At 41.6% G+C, this 20086-nt stretch overlaps 1 protein-coding gene and 3 pseudogenes across 2 annotated transcripts; 3 read left to right on the forward strand and 1 right to left on the reverse strand.

Annotated features, from left to right (window-relative positions):
* Positions 1–1140: 1140 nt before the first annotated feature.
* On the forward strand, positions 1141–1913 carry LOC126953615 (transcription factor BTF3-like; annotated as a pseudogene). The gene has a single exon (XR_007725275.1). The product of XR_007725275.1 is annotated as a transcription factor BTF3-like (transcript).
* Positions 1914–5066: 3153 nt separating this feature from the next.
* LOC126953468 (keratin, type I cytoskeletal 18-like) lies at positions 5067–6355 on the forward strand (annotated as a pseudogene).
* A 4697-nt stretch (positions 6356–11052) lies between these two features.
* LOC126953606 (40S ribosomal protein SA-like) lies at positions 11053–11924 on the forward strand (annotated as a pseudogene).
* Positions 11925–14404: 2480 nt separating this feature from the next.
* On the reverse strand, positions 14405–18274 carry RFPL4B (ret finger protein like 4B). The gene is made up of 3 exons (XM_050789104.1): positions 18197–18274; positions 16018–16146; positions 14405–15739 (listed from the first exon to the last, which is right to left on the reverse strand). The coding sequence occupies exon 3, from the start codon at positions 15650–15652 to the stop codon at positions 14858–14860; it is 795 nt and encodes a 264-aa protein (XP_050645061.1). The 5' UTR covers positions 15653–15739; positions 16018–16146; positions 18197–18274; the 3' UTR covers positions 14405–14857.
* Positions 18275–20086: the final 1812 nt, after the last annotated feature.

Consider the following 20086-nt stretch of genomic DNA (forward strand, 5'->3'; position numbering starts at 1 on the left):
TCCACCTAACAAGAACTAGCACAGTTGGTTTGGGCCTGGGTTGCCAGTGTCCGAGTTAAAACTACAGGCCGCTCAGCCTTGCAAACCTCCCACAGTCTCTCTTTTCCTTGTCGGCATAATTATAGGTAGCCCAAGCCACTTTTTTCAGCTTCTCTGAGGATGGGAATCCAGGTCTTCCTGAGAAAGGCCCTAGTATAGTATCAACTCCATAAATCCACTAAGATGGTGAGTGTCAAAATCAACTTGCCAGCTAATGTTTGTACGAAGTCTCAGCTCACCGTCATTCAGGGTAAAGTGCCAGTACTGCTAGAGAACCTGCCCCAGCAAGATTTTTCTCAAGAGCCAGACTCCATAAGCCCTGGCAGGCAGGAGCAGATTCTCGGCCTGTCTGAAGAGCAGTGAATTGCAGAAGGGAAGCCTTTCTGGTGCATCCTCCTTGTGGCAGCCACAGCCCGGCCCTCAGGAGGAGCAGTGACAGTGGGTGCCCAGAAATGTCTGTCCCCTTGATGGAAACTAGGTCTCATTTGAATTTACGGTGTGTGCTAGGAAATTATGTATTTATTTACAAGAAAAAGTTTTAACTCAGCCAAGGTGGGAAATGCCATCCCTGTCCCTTCCAAAGCACAAAAGAATTAGGCAGTTTAAATCGTGAGTCTCAGTGCTGGTGTTCAAAACATTAAAAAGAAAATATTTGAGGAGGGAAAAAAGAAATGATACAGTTGTTGGGGTCCGTGCCGGGGGTGGTGGAGAATGAAAGAACACACAAAAGACAAAGACACACAGAGAACATGGCGGCCGCGCTCAGAGCCTCCGCCTCACTTTATTTATACTCCATAAACCCCACATCAGCAGAAAGAATGCAATGCAAAACAAACTTTCTTTTCCCAGATGTAACCTTCTACTCAGTTCTTTGTTTCTATGCTCTTCTTTATCTGCCCGCCTTCTTGGCGCCTACGGGAGTTCATTAAAAGTTCAATTGGAGATACTGTCCTTGAGCCCTATCTATTGTCAGCATACTGTTTTCAAAGGCCCCTGCATACAGTGACTGGGATTTGCTTCAAAATAACTTTGAGGGTGTGCGCCTAATCTCAGCTGGTCCACCCGAGACCCCCTGAGCACCAACCCTAGTCCCCTGCGCAGCCCCTTATTTGCTCCAACAAGATGAAAGAAACAATCATGAACCAGGAAAAACTCGCCAAACTGCAGGCACAAGTGCCATGGTGGGAAAGGAACTGCTCACAGAAAGAAGAAGGTGGTTCATAGAACAGCCACAGGAGATGATAAAAAACTTCAGTTCTCCTTAAAGAAGTTAGGGGTAAACAATATCTCCGGTATTGAAGAGGTGAATATGTTTACAAACCAAGGAACAGTGATCCACTTTAACAACCCTAAAGTTCAGGCATCTCTGGCAGCGAACACTTTCACCATTACAGGCCATGCTGAGACGAAGCAGCTGACAGAAATGCTACCCAGCATCTTAAACCAGCTTGGCGCAGATAGTCTGACTAGTTTAAGGAGACTGGCCGAAGCTCTGCCCAAACAATTTGTGGATGGAAAAGCACCACTTGCTACTGGAGAGGATGATGATGATGAAGTTCCAGATCTTGTGGAGAATTTTGATGAGGCTTCCAAGAATGAGGCAAACTGAATTGAGTCAACTTCTGAAGACAAAACTTGAAGAAGTTACTGGGAGCTGCTATTTTATATAATGACTGCTTTTTAAGAAATTTTTGTTTATGGATCTGATAAAATCTAGATCTCTAATACTTTTAAGCCCAAGCCCCTTGGACACTGCAGCTCATTTCAGTTTTTGCTTATACACAATTCATTCTTTGCAGCTAATTAAGCCGAAGAAGCATGGGAATCAAGTTTGAAACAAAGGTTAATAAAGTTCTTTGCCTAGTATACAAAAAAATAATAATAATAATAACTTTGAGGCCACATGTTTATAATGATTGAGGTTGAGTTATAGATGCATTCGGTTGTTTATATGCTCTATTATGTGTATGTTTAAAACTTTACATAATTAAAATCTACCTTACATAATTAAAATTCTACCAGGAGAAAGTATTGATTTTTTCTATTATTTGCTGAAAAGAGCCCAGATGCTTTTTCTAAATTTCAGAAATCCATATAAAACATACGGTTTTCCAGCTTCCCATTCTCAAAATTGTTATAAGTTCGGTCTGTTTGGTACTTCTTTCTCACCATTCCAAGAGATGGTAACATGTTTTCTGGGCTTATGAACTTTAACCAGAAGGCTTTGCTCACACCTGAAGATATATTTAGATACAGTATCAAGAAGCAGACCGAGGTGGAAATTCTTTGAATGTCACCAATGTGCACCTTGAGTGGGGAATGAGGGGGAGGCTCCACGAGAAGGGGAGGGTTTGATTGCCGATAAGAAAATGAGGACTAGAAATAAGGAATCTCAAATTTTTCGGGGCAGTGCTGATGAAGACATGGCTAGCAGTCAGTTATTTATCATCACTACAGAGATCAGTCATTTTTTATTTTATTAATACATAATATTTCACGTATTTATGGGGTACATATGTCTGTTACATGCTTAGAATGTGTAATGATCAAGCCAGGGTATTTGGGGTATCCATCACTTGAGCGTTTATCAGTTGCCTGTATTGGTATCATTTCAGGTACTCTCTTCTAATTATGTTGAAATATATTTAATATGGCTGCCAAGTATAGTCACCCTCGTCTGCTATCAAACATTAGAACTTATTCTATCTAACTGTATATTTACACCGTAACCAACCTCTCTCCATTTCCCCTCCCCTCCACCAACCCTTCCCAGTCTCTCTTATATATTGCTCTATTCTCTATGTCCATCAGATTAAGTTTTTTAGTTCCCTCATATGAGTAAGAACATGCAGTCTTTGTCTTTCTGTGTCTGGCTTGTTTTCCTTAACATAACAACCTTCATTTGCATCAATGTTGCTGCAAATCACATTTATTTCATTCTTTTTATGGTCAAACAATATTTCATTGTGTACACATACCACATTTTCATATTTTCTTTATCCATTCATTCATTGATGGACATTTAGGTTGATTTCATATTTTTACTGTTTTGATTAGGTCTACAGTAGACATGCAAGTGCAGCTATCCCTTTGATATACTGATTTCTCTTCCTTTGGGTAGATACCTAGTAATGACGTAGCTGGATCGTATGGTAGTTCTATGTTCAGATTTTTGAGAAATCTTCATACTGTTTTTCATAATGGTTGTACTAATTTACATTTGTACCATCAGTGTGTAAGAGTTCTCTTTTCTCTGCATATTGCTTGCATGTTATTTTTTGTCTTTTTAATCATAGGCATTCTAACTGGGGTGAGACAATATCTCATTGTAATTTCAATTTGCATTTCCCTGATGGTTAGTGATGCTGAGTATTTTTTCATATACCTCTTGACCATTTGTATGTCTTTTTTTTTTTTTTTTTTTTTTTTTTTGAGACAGAGTCTCACTCTGTTACTCAGGCTGGATTACAGTGGCACCATTATGGCCCACTGCAGCCTCGACTTCCAAGGCTAACATGATCCTCCTGCCTCAGTCTCCCAAGTAGCTGGGACTACAGGTGTTCACCACCATGCCCAGCTAATTTTTTTTCTTAATTTTTGGTAGAGACAGGGTCTCTCTATGTTGCCCAGGCTGGTCTTGAACTCCTGGGCTTAAGCAATACTTCTGCTTCAGCTTCCCAAAGTGCTGGAATTACAAGCATAAACCACCATTCCTGGCCTTGTATGTCTTCTTTTGAGAAATGTCTATTCAAATCTTTTGCCTGTTTTTAATGGGATATCTCTCTTTTTAGAGATCAGTGTTTTTAAAATCAGATCCCTTGGTTTAACATCAGAGTGTTGTCCCCCAACTTCATTAATTACATTTATCACCACAAATCAGTGTCACTTTATATAACATTTAAATATATCATTCCAGAAAACTTAAGAAAATAACTAGTTTGTGTTGAGGTTGTTATAAGAAGAGTCCTATTGATCCTTATGCAAAGCATTAATGTTTCTGCAAGGAGAGTATGGGGGCAAGGGAGGAAGTTAGAGGCTCTTCCTTTGTAGATTCAGTAAGAATAAATAGATGACTTTATTAGTTAAGCTGATTTTGACTGGAATGAAAGAAGCCTCTTATTGGACTGGCTTAAACAAGAAGTGGAGTTTAGAGGAAGGGACACTACAGTGTCTCAGGGCAGAGCCAAAGAACAAAGGAAGCCAGGACACTGTTGGGCCCCAGGCCTTTTAGAACCTGGGATATGAAATATCACAGTTAGTCTCCCACCACCACAGCCTCTCACAAAATGCTGACTTTTTTTTCTCCCTTGATATCAGCCTTCTCCACATGATGGAAATCATAGATGCTGTCTGTACCAAGATTTGCAACCTGCAAACTCACCCAATGCTGGAGGAATGTTGGGTGTCTCGAAGGAATGAATCAGCAGTCTGTAACAATGTTGTACAGAAATGTTGTTACCTCTGAGAGAACTGTTTCCCCTCTAAGGTTTTCAGTGTATGAACTCATACGTTCTCTAAGTAATGATCATTTGATCTCCTCTTTTCAATAGTTAGTTGTATTGCTAGCCTATAAATCAGTGTCATGCTAGTAAATGTCTAACAACTGATTCTCAAAAATTAAGAGAAAAGAGAAGGAAGAAAAAGAAAAAAGGCTTTAATTGTAATATTTGCCTGTTTGCCAGTATAAATACCTCCAACACCACCAATGTGAAGCTGCAACATGACGTCACTGAATGCAGAGATGGGGCCCAGTCAACAGTCCTGAGCCCATACAAACAGGATCCCACAGTGCTGCTTATAATTTGTTTAGCCTCTAGAGAGCAATGTTAAATAGCAGTGATAGCAGCAAGCAGCCTTTCCTTCATCCTGATGCTTTAGTACCCAGCTGCAAATAACTTGCTCCCTGTGTGCTCCATTTGATTACATGTTAGTGGGTTCCTGGAGCTCTGTATCTGGACTTAGAAAGAGGGAATGTCGGTCGTCAGCAAAGCCTGAGTCCTGTCCCCTCATTCTCTTCCCCAGACAGCATGAACTTCACCACTCGGTCCGTCTTCTCCACCAACTACAGGTCCCTGGGCTCTGTCCAGGTGCCCAGCTACGTGCCCAGCTGGTCAGCATCACGGCCAGTGTCTATGCAGGTGCCCGGGGTTCTGGTTCCCGGAACTCCCTGTCCTGCTCCACCAGCTTCAGGGGCCTCTTGGGGTCCAGGGGCCTGGCTTAGGGGATGGTCTGGGGTCTGGCAGGAATGGGAAGCATCCAGAACAAAGAGACCATGCAAAGCCTGAACAACCACCTGGCCTCCTACCTGAATAGAATAAGGAGCCTGGAGACCAAGAACCGGAATCTGGAGAGCAAAATCCGGGAGCACCTGGAGAAGAAGGGACCGCAGGTCAGAGACTGGAGCCATTACTTCAAGACCATCGAGGACCTGAGGGCTCAGAACTTCGCATATACTGTGGACAATGCCTGCATCATTCTGCAGATAGACAATGCCTTTCTTGCTGCTGATGACTTCAGAGTCAAGTATGAGACAGAGCTGACCATGTGCCTGTCTGTGGAGAGCGACGTCCATGGGCTCCGCAAAGTCAATGATGACACCAATGTCACTTGGCTGCAGCTGGAGACAGAGATCAAGGCTATCAAGGAGGAGTTGCTCTTCATGAAGAAGAACCATGAATAGAAAGTAAAAGGCCTACAAGCCCAGATTGCCAGTTCTGGGTTGACTGTGGAGGTAGATGCCCCCAAATCTCAGGACCACTCCAAGATCATGGCAGACATCCGGGCCCAATATGACGAGCTGTCTCGGAAGAGCCCAGAGGAGCTGGACAAGTACTGGTCTCAGCAGATTGAGGAGAGCACCACAGTGGTCCCCACTCAGTCCACCGAGGTTGGAGCTGCTGAGATGATGCTCACATTGCTGAGACATACAGTCCAGTCCTTGGAGATCGACCTGGACTCCATGAGAAATCTGAAGGCCAGCTTGGATAACAACCTGAGGGAGGTGGAGGCCCACTATGCCTTGCAGATGGTGCAGCTCAACAGGATCCTGCTGCACCTGAGGTCAGAGCTGGCACAGACCTGGACAGAGGGACAGCACCAGGCCCAGGAGTATGATGCCCTGCTGGACATCAAAGTCAAGCTGGAGGCTGAGATTGCCACCTACCACAGCTTGCTGGAATATGGCAAGGACTTCAATCTTGGTGATGCCCTGCACAGCAGCACCTCCATGTAAACCATCCAAAAGACCAACACCCACTGGATAGTGGATGGCAAAGTGGTGTTTGAGACCAACGACACCAAAGTTCTGAGACTTTAAGCCAGCAGAAGCAGGGGACCCTTTAGGGAGCAGGAGGCCAATAAAAAGTCCAGAGGATAAAAAAAGAAAGAAAGAAGGAGTGTGTCATTGTCAATTACAGATGCTGACCAAGGACTGGGGAGGAGAAAATAAAACTGCTAAGCACAGCAGTGCCCCACATCTGCCCCATGGTGGAGACCATGCTCTCTGAGCGAACTGTTGAGATCCACAGTCTATTTTTACCTTTTCTAGGCTATAGACTACTTAGGGAGTGAGGAGACTTAATAATTAGGCAACTTATTTAAACTCCCTTTGCCTCAGTTTCCTAATAATTTAAACAGGGGTATTAGAATATATACCTCATATGACTTTTATGAGGTTTAAATTAAATAAGTTGTGTTAGGCAACAAATCCAATGCCTCACACACAGTAAATGCTCAATAAATGTTTTAATAGCCATTTTAGTTATTTGTCTTTTTCTCTTAAATACTGTCAACCGTAATATTGGTTTAATATGGTCTATATTACATTTTAAAAATGTCCTTCTTGTCCTTGTTTTCTAAGTTCTTTTTGAAAAATAAAGAATGTTTTGTCATTTGCCTTTTGGGGATTTATTACTCAGTTTTTCTTATAGATCTAAGAAGAAAGAACATTCAGTAACTCAATATAAGCCAATAAACTTCCACCTCATGTCTCTCCCTCACATGCCCTTTCTCCATGAGTCCTGGCCTTTTTCCAGCTGGGCTGACTCCCCCATCCAGCCATGCTCATCAACAGTTTTCTTCCTGGCTACTCCTCCCACTCTCTCAATTACAGCCCCCCGCACCAGCCCTCCACAGAAGCACCCTTTCAGCCAATACAAAATACCTTGATCACGATAGTCTGCCTCAATTTATGGCTGAAAAAAAAAAACAAAAATTTAAGCATAAGCTCCTAAAACATTGTGTTACACAAAGTGGGAAGGGGTGTTATTTAAAAACACAACTAACTGAAGTAGCTTTTTCCTGGCAAGAAAATAGAAAAAGAGACTTAATTCACTCTATGTAAAAAGTAAGAATCTGAGTTTTGGGGGAGGAAGTTAAGTTTGTCGAGTTGCCTGGGAGCAGCCCAGGAAGGAAAGGAAGCTGTCCAGAGGGACAGACAGGTGGCAGAGACAAAAGCAATGACTGCGGGCAGGGGTTCCATCTGGAATCATGGTTAGAATGGTTATGAGATTTTTTAAAAACCTGAGTATTTAACATCCAGAAATGAGTATTTAATATGCAATACATATCCCATCATCCTGAAAACATGACAAGACCTGCCAAGTTCACAGCATTATATGTTTAGAGTACTTTCTAGAGAGAAGAGAAGATATTCGGTGGGGTCTCACTGTTGCCTTCTCCTGCTGATCCAAACAAACGGATGCAAAAGAACTGACTGTATAGGGAGGTAACCAACAGTAACATCAAAAAAATGTCATTTTCCTCAATTCAGCATCTAGGAAATTCCCACATGATGGAGGTATATTAGTTAGAGTTCTCCAGAGACAGAACCAATAGGATATATTTATATATATATATAGGTAGATAGGTATATGAGAGAGGGTTTATTAAGGGAATTGATTGGCTCATGCAATTACAGAGCCTGAGAAGTCCCATGATAGGCTGTCTGCAAGCTGGAGAACCAGGAGAGCCAGTAGCATGGCTGTCCAAGGCTGAAGGCCTCACAACCAGGGAAGTTCATGGTGTAACTCTCAGTCTGAGGCTGAAGGCCTGACAGCCCAGGGGACTGCTGGTGCCAGTTCCCAAGTTCAAAGGCCTAAGACCCTGGAGTTCTGATGTCCATGGACAGGAGAAAAGAGACATCCCAGTTCCAGAATATCCTTTTTGGAAAAACGAATTCACCTTTCCTCTGCCTTTTTGTCCTATCTAGGCACCCTGCTGATTGGATGGTGCCCACCCACAATGAGGGTGGATCTTCCCCAGTCAGTTCCCGGATTCGCACACAAACATACTTTGACAGACACAACCAGAAATGGTGTTTAACAAGCTATCCAGTCAGTTAACATTTGAAAGTAACCATCATAGGAGGTAAGGGCTAGCAGAAGGTCTGGCCTGTGGACCAGAACTGGTGTCCTTAGAGGACCAGCCATTCTTCCAGTTTCCGTGAATGAATGCCCAGCAGATTCCCAGAGCCTATTCTCTCCTGCTTCTGCCTCTCAGCAATGGCAGCCGGAGGTGAAGGGGGAGCATCCAGGACAGAGAATACATGGGTGAATATCTTGGGATCATCAATTAGACATGAAATTTCAGAGGCTTTGGAACCAAAGCAACTCTATCTTGCATAGGGGCTGGGTAAAATGAGGCTGAGACCTATGGGGTTGCATTCCAAGGAGGTTGGGCATTCTTAGTCACAGGGTAAGATAGGAGGTCAGCCCAAAATACAGTTCCCAAAGACCTTGCTGGTAAATCAGTTTGCTATAAGGAAGCCGGCCAAACCCCACCAAAATGAAAATGGTGATGAAAGTCACCGTTGGTCATGCTCAATGCTCATTATATGCTAATTATAATATATTCGCATGATAAAAGACACTCCCACCAGCACCATGACAGTTTACAAATGCCCTGGCAAGGTCAGGGAGTCATCCTATATGGTCTAAAATGGGGGGAACCCTCAGTTCTGGGAATTGCCCACCCCTTTCCTGGAAAACTCACGAATAATCCATCTCTTGTTTAGCACATAATCAAGAAAATACCATCAAAATGGCCAACCAGGAGCTCTCAAGGCTGCTCTACCTATGGAGTAAACTTTTTTTTTTTTTTTTTTTTGAGACAAGTCTCGCTCTGTCGCCCAGGCTGGAGTGCAGTGGCGCGATCTCGGCTCACTGCAAGCTCCGCCTCCCGGGTTCACGCCGTTCTTCTGCCTCAGCCTCCGGAGTAGCTGGGACTACAGGTGCCCATCACCACGCCCGGCTAACTTCTTTGTATTTTTAGTAGAGACGGAGTTTCACCGTGTTAGCCAGGATGGTCTCAATCTCCTGACCTCGTGATCCGCCTGCCTCGGCCTCCCAAAGTGCTGGGATCACAGGCGTGAGCCACCGTGCCCGGCCCCCATTCTTTATTCCTTTACTTTCTTAATAAACTTGCTTTCACTTTACTCTATGGACTTGCCTCAAATTCTTTCTTGCACGAGGTCCAAGAACCCTCTCTTAGAGTCTGGATGGAGATCCGTTTCCAGTAACAGAAAAATTTTCCACAGTGGACACACCTTAGGTCGTTAGCGAGGGCAAAGAGGGAGGTAGTGGTGACAGCATTGTGGGTCACATCACTTGGAACCTCTGGATTAGATCACACCTATTCAGACTTCCCTCTAGCAGGGTACAGTTCCATTTGATGAGAAATGATGCCTTCATGAGCCCTGAATTCATCCACATTAATCTCTTGGTTACTGCCTGACTCACTGAATAGGGAAAGCCTATCGCTTCCTGTTGTCTCATCTATCCCATGATGCATTTGAAGCAAAATTGTGCCAACGTGAGAAAATATGGGGATTCAAAAAATTATCCAGACAAATGTAATGAGTCACCTTGTTTTTGAAACTCTGCCTAGTTTGTGAAGGTCAGATGCTATTAGTTTATCATTTCTGCCAGCATTATCAAAAAAGGAAGAAAAGAAGAATAAAGCTCAAATGGTTGCTCAGTGATTATGAGACGCAAAAGTAGATCTGTTTAAATATATGTAGTAGTCATTGCTGAGGTTTATTTACTTAATCTTCATCAATTTGTAACATTAAGGAGGTATAACCTGCAGACTGGGCACGGTGGCTCACGCCAGTAATCCCAGCACTTTGGGAGGCCCAGGCGGGCAGATCACTTGAGGTCAGGAGTTTGAGACCAGCCTGGCCAACATGGCAAACCCCTGTCTCTACAAAAATACAAAAATGAACTGGGTGTGGTGGTGCGCACCTGTAATCCCATCTGATTGGGAGGCTGAGGCAAGAGAATTGCTTGAACCTGGGAGGTGGAGGTTGCAGTGAGCTGAGATCACACCACTGCACTCCAGCCTGGGCGACAGAGTGAGAAAGACTCTGTCTCAAAATAAACAAACAAAAAATCATTTTTACTATACCCGATAACAATGCTTGAAAAACAAAATTATTTCTTTTTTGAAAGATCGAGGGTTTAAGGTCAATCTGATTTTACTGTTATTTTGTAGTAATTAGATCTTCTAGAAGTCCTTTGATGGCAGCTATGATGTCATGCATTTTAGAGTGAGAGGTTAATGACTTCCTGGAAAAACTTAAGGGAAAATGTATGCTTATGAATCTGATTGAGAATTGTTTGCACAGAATTGACTAAGTTGATAAATATAACACAAAAAGTATTATCTGAGTCCTGAAAAAAGACTGTTTGAAGTCAATCTCCTCAAGCGAAAACAATGTGCAAAATAATGTATATGCAGTACTAAATGTATATATAGGTGAAATACATGCATATATATACACATATAGAATACCTTTGGAAGAATCCTCAAGCAATTGGTAACAGGAGTCATTTTCGGGAAGAATGAATAAATGGGGAGTGTCAGGAAATAGTTTCATTATGTGGCATTTTAAATATTGGACCCCATGCATTTATTAGCTGGTTAAAAAAGTCTGAAGCCTTTCTGTGGGTACACAGAGGGGCCCATACGGCGTTGTTCTGGATCCCCCTCGTAACTTAAAGGGAAACTTTCACAATGTCCGGAGCCCTTGATGTCCTGCAAACGAAGGAGGAGGATGTCCTTGCAGCAGGAACCCACTTAGGTGGCACCAATCTTGACTTCCAGATGGAACAGTACATCTGTAAAAGTAAAAGTGATGGCATCTACAACATAAATCTGAAGAGGACCTGGGAGAAGCTTCTGCTGACAGCTCACGCCACTGTTGCCATTGAAAACGCTGCAGATGTCAGTGTTATATCCTCCAGGAATACCGGCCAGAGGGCCGTGCTGAAGTTTGCTGCTGCTACTGGAGTCACTCCAATTGTTGGCCGCTTCATTCCTGGAACCTTCACTAACCAGATCCAGGCAGCTTTCTGGAAGCCATGGCTTCTTGTGGTTACTGACCCCAGGGCTGACCACCAGTCTCTCACAGAGGCATCTTATGTTAACTTACCTACCACTGCTCTGTAACACAGATTCTCCTCTGCGCTATGTGGACATTGCCATCCCATGCAACAACAAGGGAGCTCACTCAGTGGATTTGATGCGGTGGATGCCAGCTCAGGAAGTTCTGTGCATGCGTGGCACCATTTCCCGTGAACACCCGTGGGAGGTCATGCCTGATCTCTACTTCTACAGAGATCCTGAAGAGATTAAAAAAGAGCTGGCTGCTGCTGAAGAGGCTCTGACCAAGGAGGAATTTCAGGGTGAATGGACTGCTTCAGCTGCTGAGTTCGCTGCTACGCAGCCCGAGGTTGCAGACTGGTCTGAAGGCGTGCAGGTACCCTCTGTGACTATTCAGCAGTTCCCTACTGAAAACTGGAGTGCTCAGCCTGCCATGGAAGACTGGTCTGAGCTTCCAGTCTCAGGCCATTGAATGGGTAAAAACAACCACTGAATGGTCTTAAGTTGCCCTTGCATGGGCTCTTAAGCAATATAGAAATAAGGTTAATGGAAAATAAATACCAGTTTCTAAAAAAAAAAAAGGCTGAAGCACAAAAAAATCACAAAATATGCATATAGCACATGAATGATTATAAGTATTTATGAAAAATAAAGTTTAAAGAGGGAGAACATTTTTATAGGAAAATAATAAAAATTTTATTTGAAATGTCGTCTTAAACAATTAAAAACTAATTAAAATTAGTTTAACTTTAGCTACAACAAAGGTTAGCTGATCATTGCAACTGAGCACAACTCCTTCAACTGAACAAAGACTGAATCAAGTAATTTTTCTAACATAATTGGATAAAACCTCCAATCCTAATTTGTGGTTAACTTTAGTGGCAAAACCATAAACAGGATGCTTTTGGCATGAATGTTTCCATTTTTCCAAAGCCCTCTCTTAGTCTTTGATACTTAAATCATTCTCCTAGGAAGAAATACAGATTCATTTCACCTTGCTATTGATTTGGAAGGTTGTCCACAAACCTAAGCAATTGCTCCCTAATGCAATTTCTTAAAAAGGAATGTCTTCACTTGTTGAGGGAGAACATTTACAGCTAGATAATCTGCCCACACTAAGAGACGACAGGTTCAGTAAAGAGTGGATCTGGTCACTAATCCCAGAAATTACTCCCTCATTACTGAGGAAACTTATAAATAAAATAGAAACAATCTTCAGGCAATGCTACTTCAGAACCAAGTGAGGAGGCCATAGAACTGGGATGTTGCTTAAGTAACATGTCTCAGAAAGTGACAAATACTTGATACCTGTTAATGTGAATTTTTCACATTTTCACCTGGATGCAAATCTGAAAGTTGAAGTTTAAGATCATTTGTGCCCTTAAAGCAACATCTCGTCATTTTGCTTCCTACGAAAAGAGCAGAGCCTTTGTCACCAGTCAGTTTCCTTTTTTTTTTTTTTTTTTTTTTAAGTGTACTGTATTTCTGTCGTTATGTCTTTGGGGAATCACCACTTTGGCTTCCACAATGGTTGAACTAATTTACACCCCCACCAACAGTATATAAGCATTCCTTTTTCTCCACAACCTCACCAGCATCCGTTACTTTTTGATATTTTAATAATAGCCATTCTGACTGGTGTGAGATGGTATGTCATTGTGGTTTTGATTTGCATTTCTCTAATAATCATTGATGTTGAGCTTATTTTCATCTGCTTGTTGGCCACATGTATGTCTTCTCTAGAAAAACTTCTGTTAGTGTCCTTTGCCACTTTCTAATGGTTGCTTGGTTTTTTCTTGTACACTTAAGTTCCTTATAGATACTGTATATTAGACCTTTGTCAGATGCATAGCTTGCAAAACTTTGCTCTCATTCTTTAGGTTGCCTGTTCACTCTGTTGATAGTTTCTTTTGCTATGCAGAAGCTCTTTAGTTTAATTTGATCCCATTTGTCCATTTTTGCTTTTGTTGCAATTGCTTCTCATCATCTTTATCATGAACTCTTTGTCCATGCCTATGTCCTGAATGGTATTGCCTAGATTGTCTTCCAAGGTTTTTATAGTTTGGGGTTTTACATTTAAATCTTTCATCTATATTGTGTTGATTTTTGTATGTGATGTAAGGAACGGGTCTGGTTTCAATCTTCTGCATATGGCTAGCCAGTTATCCCAGTACAGTTTATTGAAAAAGGAATCCTTTCTCCATTGCTTGTTTTTGTCAGGTTTGTCAAAGATGGAATAGTTGTGGGTATGTGGTCTTGTTTCTGGGTTCTCTAATCTGTTTCATTGGTCTATATGTCTGTTTTTGTACCAGTACCATGCTGTTTTGGTAGTGACACAAACTATACTACTGTAGCCTTGTAGTGTAGTTTGAAGTGGGGTGTTGTGATGTCTCCAGCTTTGTTCTTTTTGCTTAGCCTTGGCTAAAAAATAGCCTCGGCTATTCAGGTTCTTTTTTGGTTCCATATAAATTTCAAAATAGTTTTGTCTAGTTCTGTGAGGAGTCTCAGTGGTAGTTTAATGGGAATAGCATTGAATCTGTGAATTACTTTGGACAGTACGGCCATTTTAACAATATTGATTCTTCCTTTTCATGAGCATGGAATGTTTTTCCATTTGTTTGTGTCATCTCTGATTTCTTTAAACAGTGGTTTGTAGTTCTCATAGAGATCTTTCACCTCCCTTAATTAGCTGTATTCCTAGGTATTTTATTCTTTTTGTGGCAATTGTGAATGGGAGTTCATTCCTGATTTGGCTGTCAGCTTGACTCTTGTTAGTATACAAGAATGCAAGTGATTTTTGTACATTTATTTTGTATCCTGAAACTTTGTCCAGTGTTAGGGAAGGGCAATGAGTCCCCTGAAATAAAGTTGTAGAGATCAAACGAGAATAAGAAGCGGAAAATGGCTATCTCCTACTCCCAGTGAAGTTGGAAAGGGAAGGGAAAAAATAACTCGCACTGGCTGTTTAATTTTTAATTTTTTTTTTAATTTTTCTTCCTCCTCAGACATTATCAGCAATTACCCAAAATAGCTTGAAATAATGAAAAAGATATTGTCTATCCACAAAACCTAATATCTACTTTACTTACAATCTAATATTTCTCTACTTGTTATTTACTATAAGACGAAGTCATAGTATTGTCTAATTACCACAGGTGTTTGACTGACATACAACTATCCCCATCTAGAGACCAGAAAACTGAGGCTTAGAGTACTTAATAACATCCCCAAAGACCCCAGTTACCTAGCTACAAATTCTACAAAATTTACCCCAAAAATCCAAAAATTGTTTTGCTACAAAGTCTACAAAATCTACTTTAAAAATTTACCAAGTCTTTGCACTGTAGCACATTATTCCTTCCTCAGTCATGCTGACCTTTCTCAGGCGAAAATTCTCTTTCACCTCTTAGAAAGCTTCTAAGAAGGGCTGATTTTCTCATGGGCAGATGGTCAGGACGTTGCCACTCTCCCCTTCTCCCAAGAGCTCAAGACAGAAGAATGGACGCAAAGGCTCCAAAGAGAAGAAAGAATCATGGGTATAGATGTGGGCATTATTGTCAACATCGAAAAACTGGATTTCTTCAAAGTCAACATCCAGGAAAATTCCCACATGACGAAGGCTAGGGCTTGCAGGAATTCTCTCCAGGTCGGTGTTAGCATGGATTGCTCCTGCCTCCATGCTAATGATCCAGAAGCCATGCTCAGGGGATAAATCACTGCTGTTTCTGTCAGCCGACTCCTTGCAGACGCCCAGGGACCATGACTTCACCTCTCCCACTGTAACCTCCCAGTAATGTCGGCCGGAGGAGAAGCAGGGAGTACCCAGGACACAGGTCAGCCTAGGATCTTTTGTCAGGTCGTGGTGGATCTTCCCACGCTGAGCGCTTCTTAGATCACTGGAGAAGACAAGGAGGGAGCTGGCAGTGGCTGCATCCAGGGTCACATCTTCCCGAAAACGCTGGAGCTCCTCCCTCACGTGCAGAGTTTGCACCAGTCGGTTATCATGCTGCTTGGCGATAAGTGCTATGGCTCTCACTTGCCATTCTTCCAAAGGAGGTGCCTTCACCACATCTCGACACAAGGGGCACATCGCTCTAAAATCATGGTTTTCTAGGATCCAATTCTGGATGCAATCAAAGCAGAAAATGTGTGCACAAGAGAGAGAAATGGGACAGGAGAAAAAATCCAGGCAAACTGGACAGGACAACTCTGCTTGCAGGTTTTGGGCCATGGTACTTAAGGGTTACTCCTTAGCCGTGAAGTAGACTGAAATGATCCTTTATTGGCTTCTGGAAGCACTTGGGAGCTCTTCAATACTCTAAATCCAAGATTAAATAACATAAATTAATAAATAAGTTATTGGCATAAATGAATTATATTATGTAATAAATAATAAATTTATTAACTAAGAAATTAAGAATAACAAAAATTAAATATTATTTCTGTAGCTTGTGTATGAAAGTGACACTAAATTGCTAGAGAATCACAAGAATGTAGTCATGGTGATAAAAATGATTTCAAAACTCTCCATACTCTAGATAATCACAAGACAGGAATAGGGCAGTGGAAACTGTCTTTTCAGACAGTGCAGCTTACCTAGTCTGAAGACTTCCAGGTGATGTGTTGGTTGCTCTGGCCAAAGTTTCTTCTAGTGGGGGCTGAATTCAAGTGGGTCTTTAATAGAATCTCAGTATAGTCTCCACTCAGTATTTCTTTGTAGATCACCTGCAGTTCAGGAAAAAGAATTTTCATGTCTAAATTCAATCATGAAAATAAAGCCAATTCTACATTAATCGTCACAGAAAAGTGACTCTAAGGAACCCTCAGAATTTCCAGGAAAATTACATGTGAGTAAAGCCAGCAAAATCCACTGCAAAATGAGATGCCCAATCAAGTTTAAGGACAAAGTGTTATTAGATGAAATGCTTTAAAGCACCCTAATAAAACTAATTAAGGCTTGAATTAATGTGAATAAAAATATAATTGTCATAAACTTCTCCAAAAAATCATGCCAATACAAACCAAAAAGATGTTCCAGACAAGGAAGATGCCCTCCAGTTACCCCAACTGCTCCCAAAGCTTGAGAGCCTCTGGTGCTCCCAGAGGACTTCCCACCATGACTGTCATTCTTTGAGTGAGCTGTCTCTGACATGCTGGGCACAGCATATTGGACCTGGCTAGACCCATGACCCAAAGACAGCCTCACAAAGCTAGACAGCACCTTCGAGACGATATGAACAGAGGACTATTCTCCAATAAGAGCTTACACTGAGCAGTAACTAGCAGAACTTCTTACCAAGAACCCACAAATCACACATTCAGTGGTGACGGTAGTAACAGAATGAGGGACAGAAAGAGGAGCAGCATCAACATTACCAGAGAGAGGAAGTGAACACCACTGAGGCCAGCCTGAGTTACTAGAACTGTCCTACATCCCAGAATATAATCTCTAATCTCTTTCCAAAAAATACTTATTGAGACCCTTCTGTGCTCTTGGCCTCAACTGGACTCTGGAAACACAAACGTGTGTAATAGACAGGGTATCTGCCCACATAAAACTTTGTCTTCCAAGTCCTGATCAGCATTCCAATCTGATGGTGCCTGGCTGGCAGACAGAGATTACCTCTTTCTTAAATTCTGTTATCTTTTTCAATTTAATGGGAAATTTAACATGGTGCTGGAAATCTAATTGTCTAACCCACCTTGGAATGTATCTAAGAAAACAATTTTACAAAAAAAAAAAAAAAAATGCTACACTTATTAACAAGTTGTTCATTGCAGTGTTAACTACCATCCCAAATGATCAGGAACAATCGAATTATCTAACAATAATAAAATTATTCAGTTAATTATGACACAACTACTAAAAGTGGTCAAGTGTATGTAAGTGAAAACCCGAAGCAAAGTCCTTTTTTTTGTCGTTGTTTTTGTTTTTGTTGAGACAGAGTCTTGCTCTGTCCCCCAGGCTGGGGTGCAGTGGCACGATCTCGGCCCACTGCAAGCTCTGCCTCCCGTGTTCAAGCAATTCTGCTTCCTCGGCCTCCGGCTGAGTTTTGTATTTTTAGTAGAGATGGGGTTTCACCATGTTTGCCAGGCTGGTCTCCTGACCTCGTGATCCACCCACCTCAGCCTCCCAAAGTGCAGGCACGAGCCACGGCGCCCCGCCAAAAACCCAGAATTCTTTAAGAAATATTCTGAAAATAAAAAGAAACTATTTTAAAACAGCAAATCCAGTGTAGTTGAAAACACACAAAAATACAAGTTCATGGCCGGGTGCGGTGGCTCACGCCTGTAATCCCAGCACTTTGGGAGGCCGAGGCGGGCAGATCACGAGGTCAGGAGATCAAGATCATCCTGGCTAACATGGTGGAACCCCGTCTCTACTAAAAAATACAAAAAATTAGCCGGGCGTGGTGGCGGGCGCCTGGAGTCCCAGCTACTCGGGAGGCTGAGGCAGGAGAATGGCGTGAACCCGGGAGGCGGAGCTTGCAGTGAGCCGAGATCGCGCCACTTTACTCCAGCCTGGGCGACAGAGCCAGACTCCGTCTCAAGAAAAAAAAAAAAAATACAAGTTCATGCAAAGAGCGACCTGAGGTTCATATGTAAAAATTTAAACGGCAATGTTATAGTTAAAGGTGAAGAAAGTTCCCTGGCACAGGAAAAAACTAGTTTTTTCTCCTCTAAAATAAATAGTTAAAGGTATTCGAAAACACCAGTTTGTAGCCAAAGAGAGAATAGGACATTGGAAATAGCTTAAACAGAAGGCGTAACTTACCTTGACTTGGAGACTTCCAGCAGAAGTCTGAAAGTTCCGAAGCCGGCACCTCTACCTCTACAGACCTCTGCTCCTCTCTGAGTTTCAGCGCCGAGACACCGGCATTTTTATACGGCCTGGAAAACATTCTCCAACCAACCAGAGTCAGAGGCTCCGCCCCAAAGGTTGTACCACCCTAATCTGAGTAAACTCATCAACCCACCCTTCCGTTTATGACGACATTAAAACACGCTTAAACTTTTATAGTAAAACAATTCAAAATTTCTTAATAACTCTCTGAATTAAAGTGAATCTACTGCCATCTGCTCTTGTTTCTAATTTCAGAACTCAGCTTTAAAAAGCAAAATGTGTTGGAGATCAAATACAGAAATTCACTGTTGAAACCTAATCACCTCATGGCTAATGTGATTATTGGTGTTCCTATTCCTGATATAATCATGAGTGGACAGGATCTACAACAGTTTTCATGTCCTTTGATTCAACAATTCTACTTTTAGGGGTACTTACTGGACAGGATAAGAAAGATGGCAGCCAGGCAAGGCTATTGTCCTGTAATTATTAATAATTCCATTTTTTACTCTCAAAAGTGTTCTTGGATGAACAGTAAATTTTATGGTGTCTGTATTCAGAGCAGAAGGAGCAGTAAAAGTCACAATAGAGGATAGCTAAGACACAAACTTCAAAAAAGGTATTTGGAGGGTGAATGAAGTCCCATTGCAGAGAGGATCCCTGGAATATACGTTTTCCCCGAGATAACCTGCATTCTAAATAACCTCTCCTTTCTCAGGCTTCCTGTTCTGCAAGGCCGAACACACAGCTTACACAGCTTTTACTTCATTTTTACCTGGTGCTATCTCCATTTCTGTGAGTTAAATACTTGCAGGAGCGGGTCTCAAGCTTTTTTTTTTTTTTTTTTTTTTTTTTTTTTGGTGACACAATCTTGCTCTGTCTCCCAGGTTGGAGTGCAGTGGCTTGATCTTGGCTCACTGCAACCTCCAACTCTCAGGTTCAAGTGATTCTCGTGCCTCAGCCTCCCCAGTAGCTGGGACTACAGGAGGCCGAGGTGGGCAGATCACATAAGGTTAGGAGCTCAAACATTTTAAATTGTAATCTCAGGACCCTTTAAACTCTTTTTAAAAATCATTCAGCAAAAATATCCTTTATTTCTTCCATTTTTATTTTTATTTTAATCTCAAGAATCCTTACACTCTCTTTTTTAATTATTCAAAAATATCATTTTTTCTTTCATTTTATTTTGAAATAATTTTAGACACAGAAAATTTGTAGGAATAGTATAAACAGATGTATTCTTTACCTAGAATTACCATTTATTTTTTAATTGTCTGATGTATGTATACACTGTGAAATGATTAAATTAAACCAATTAACATATCTGTCACTTCACATACTTATCATTTTATCATAAGAATATTCAAAATCTATTCTCTTAGCAATTTTTAGGTATGCTATACATTATCATTAATTATATCCACCATGATGTACAATGGATCTCCAAAGTATATTCCTTCTGTCTGCCTGAAAATTTTGTACCCTTTAACCAACATCTCCCCCATTTCAGTCTTCTTTCTATCCCAGTACCCGGTAGCCACAATTCTACTCCGTGCTTCCATGAGTTCAATTTTTTTATGTTTTTTTCCATTCCACATATAGGTGAAATCATGCAGTATTTGCTTTCGGTGCCAGCTTATTTCACCCAACATAATGTCCTCCAGGTTCCATAGTGTTGAAAATGATAGCATTTCTTACGACTCGATAGTATTCCATCATGCACATGTACCATGTTTTCTTTATGTATTCAACCATTGAGGAATATCCTGATTCTTTATGCATTCATCATTGATGAATATAGGTTGATTCCATATCTTGGTT

The sequence above is a fragment of the Macaca thibetana genome, chromosome 4 (assembly GCF_024542745.1).
Source record: "Macaca thibetana thibetana isolate TM-01 chromosome 4, ASM2454274v1, whole genome shotgun sequence".
In the NCBI taxonomy this organism is placed as follows: domain Eukaryota; kingdom Metazoa; phylum Chordata; class Mammalia; order Primates; family Cercopithecidae; genus Macaca; species Macaca thibetana.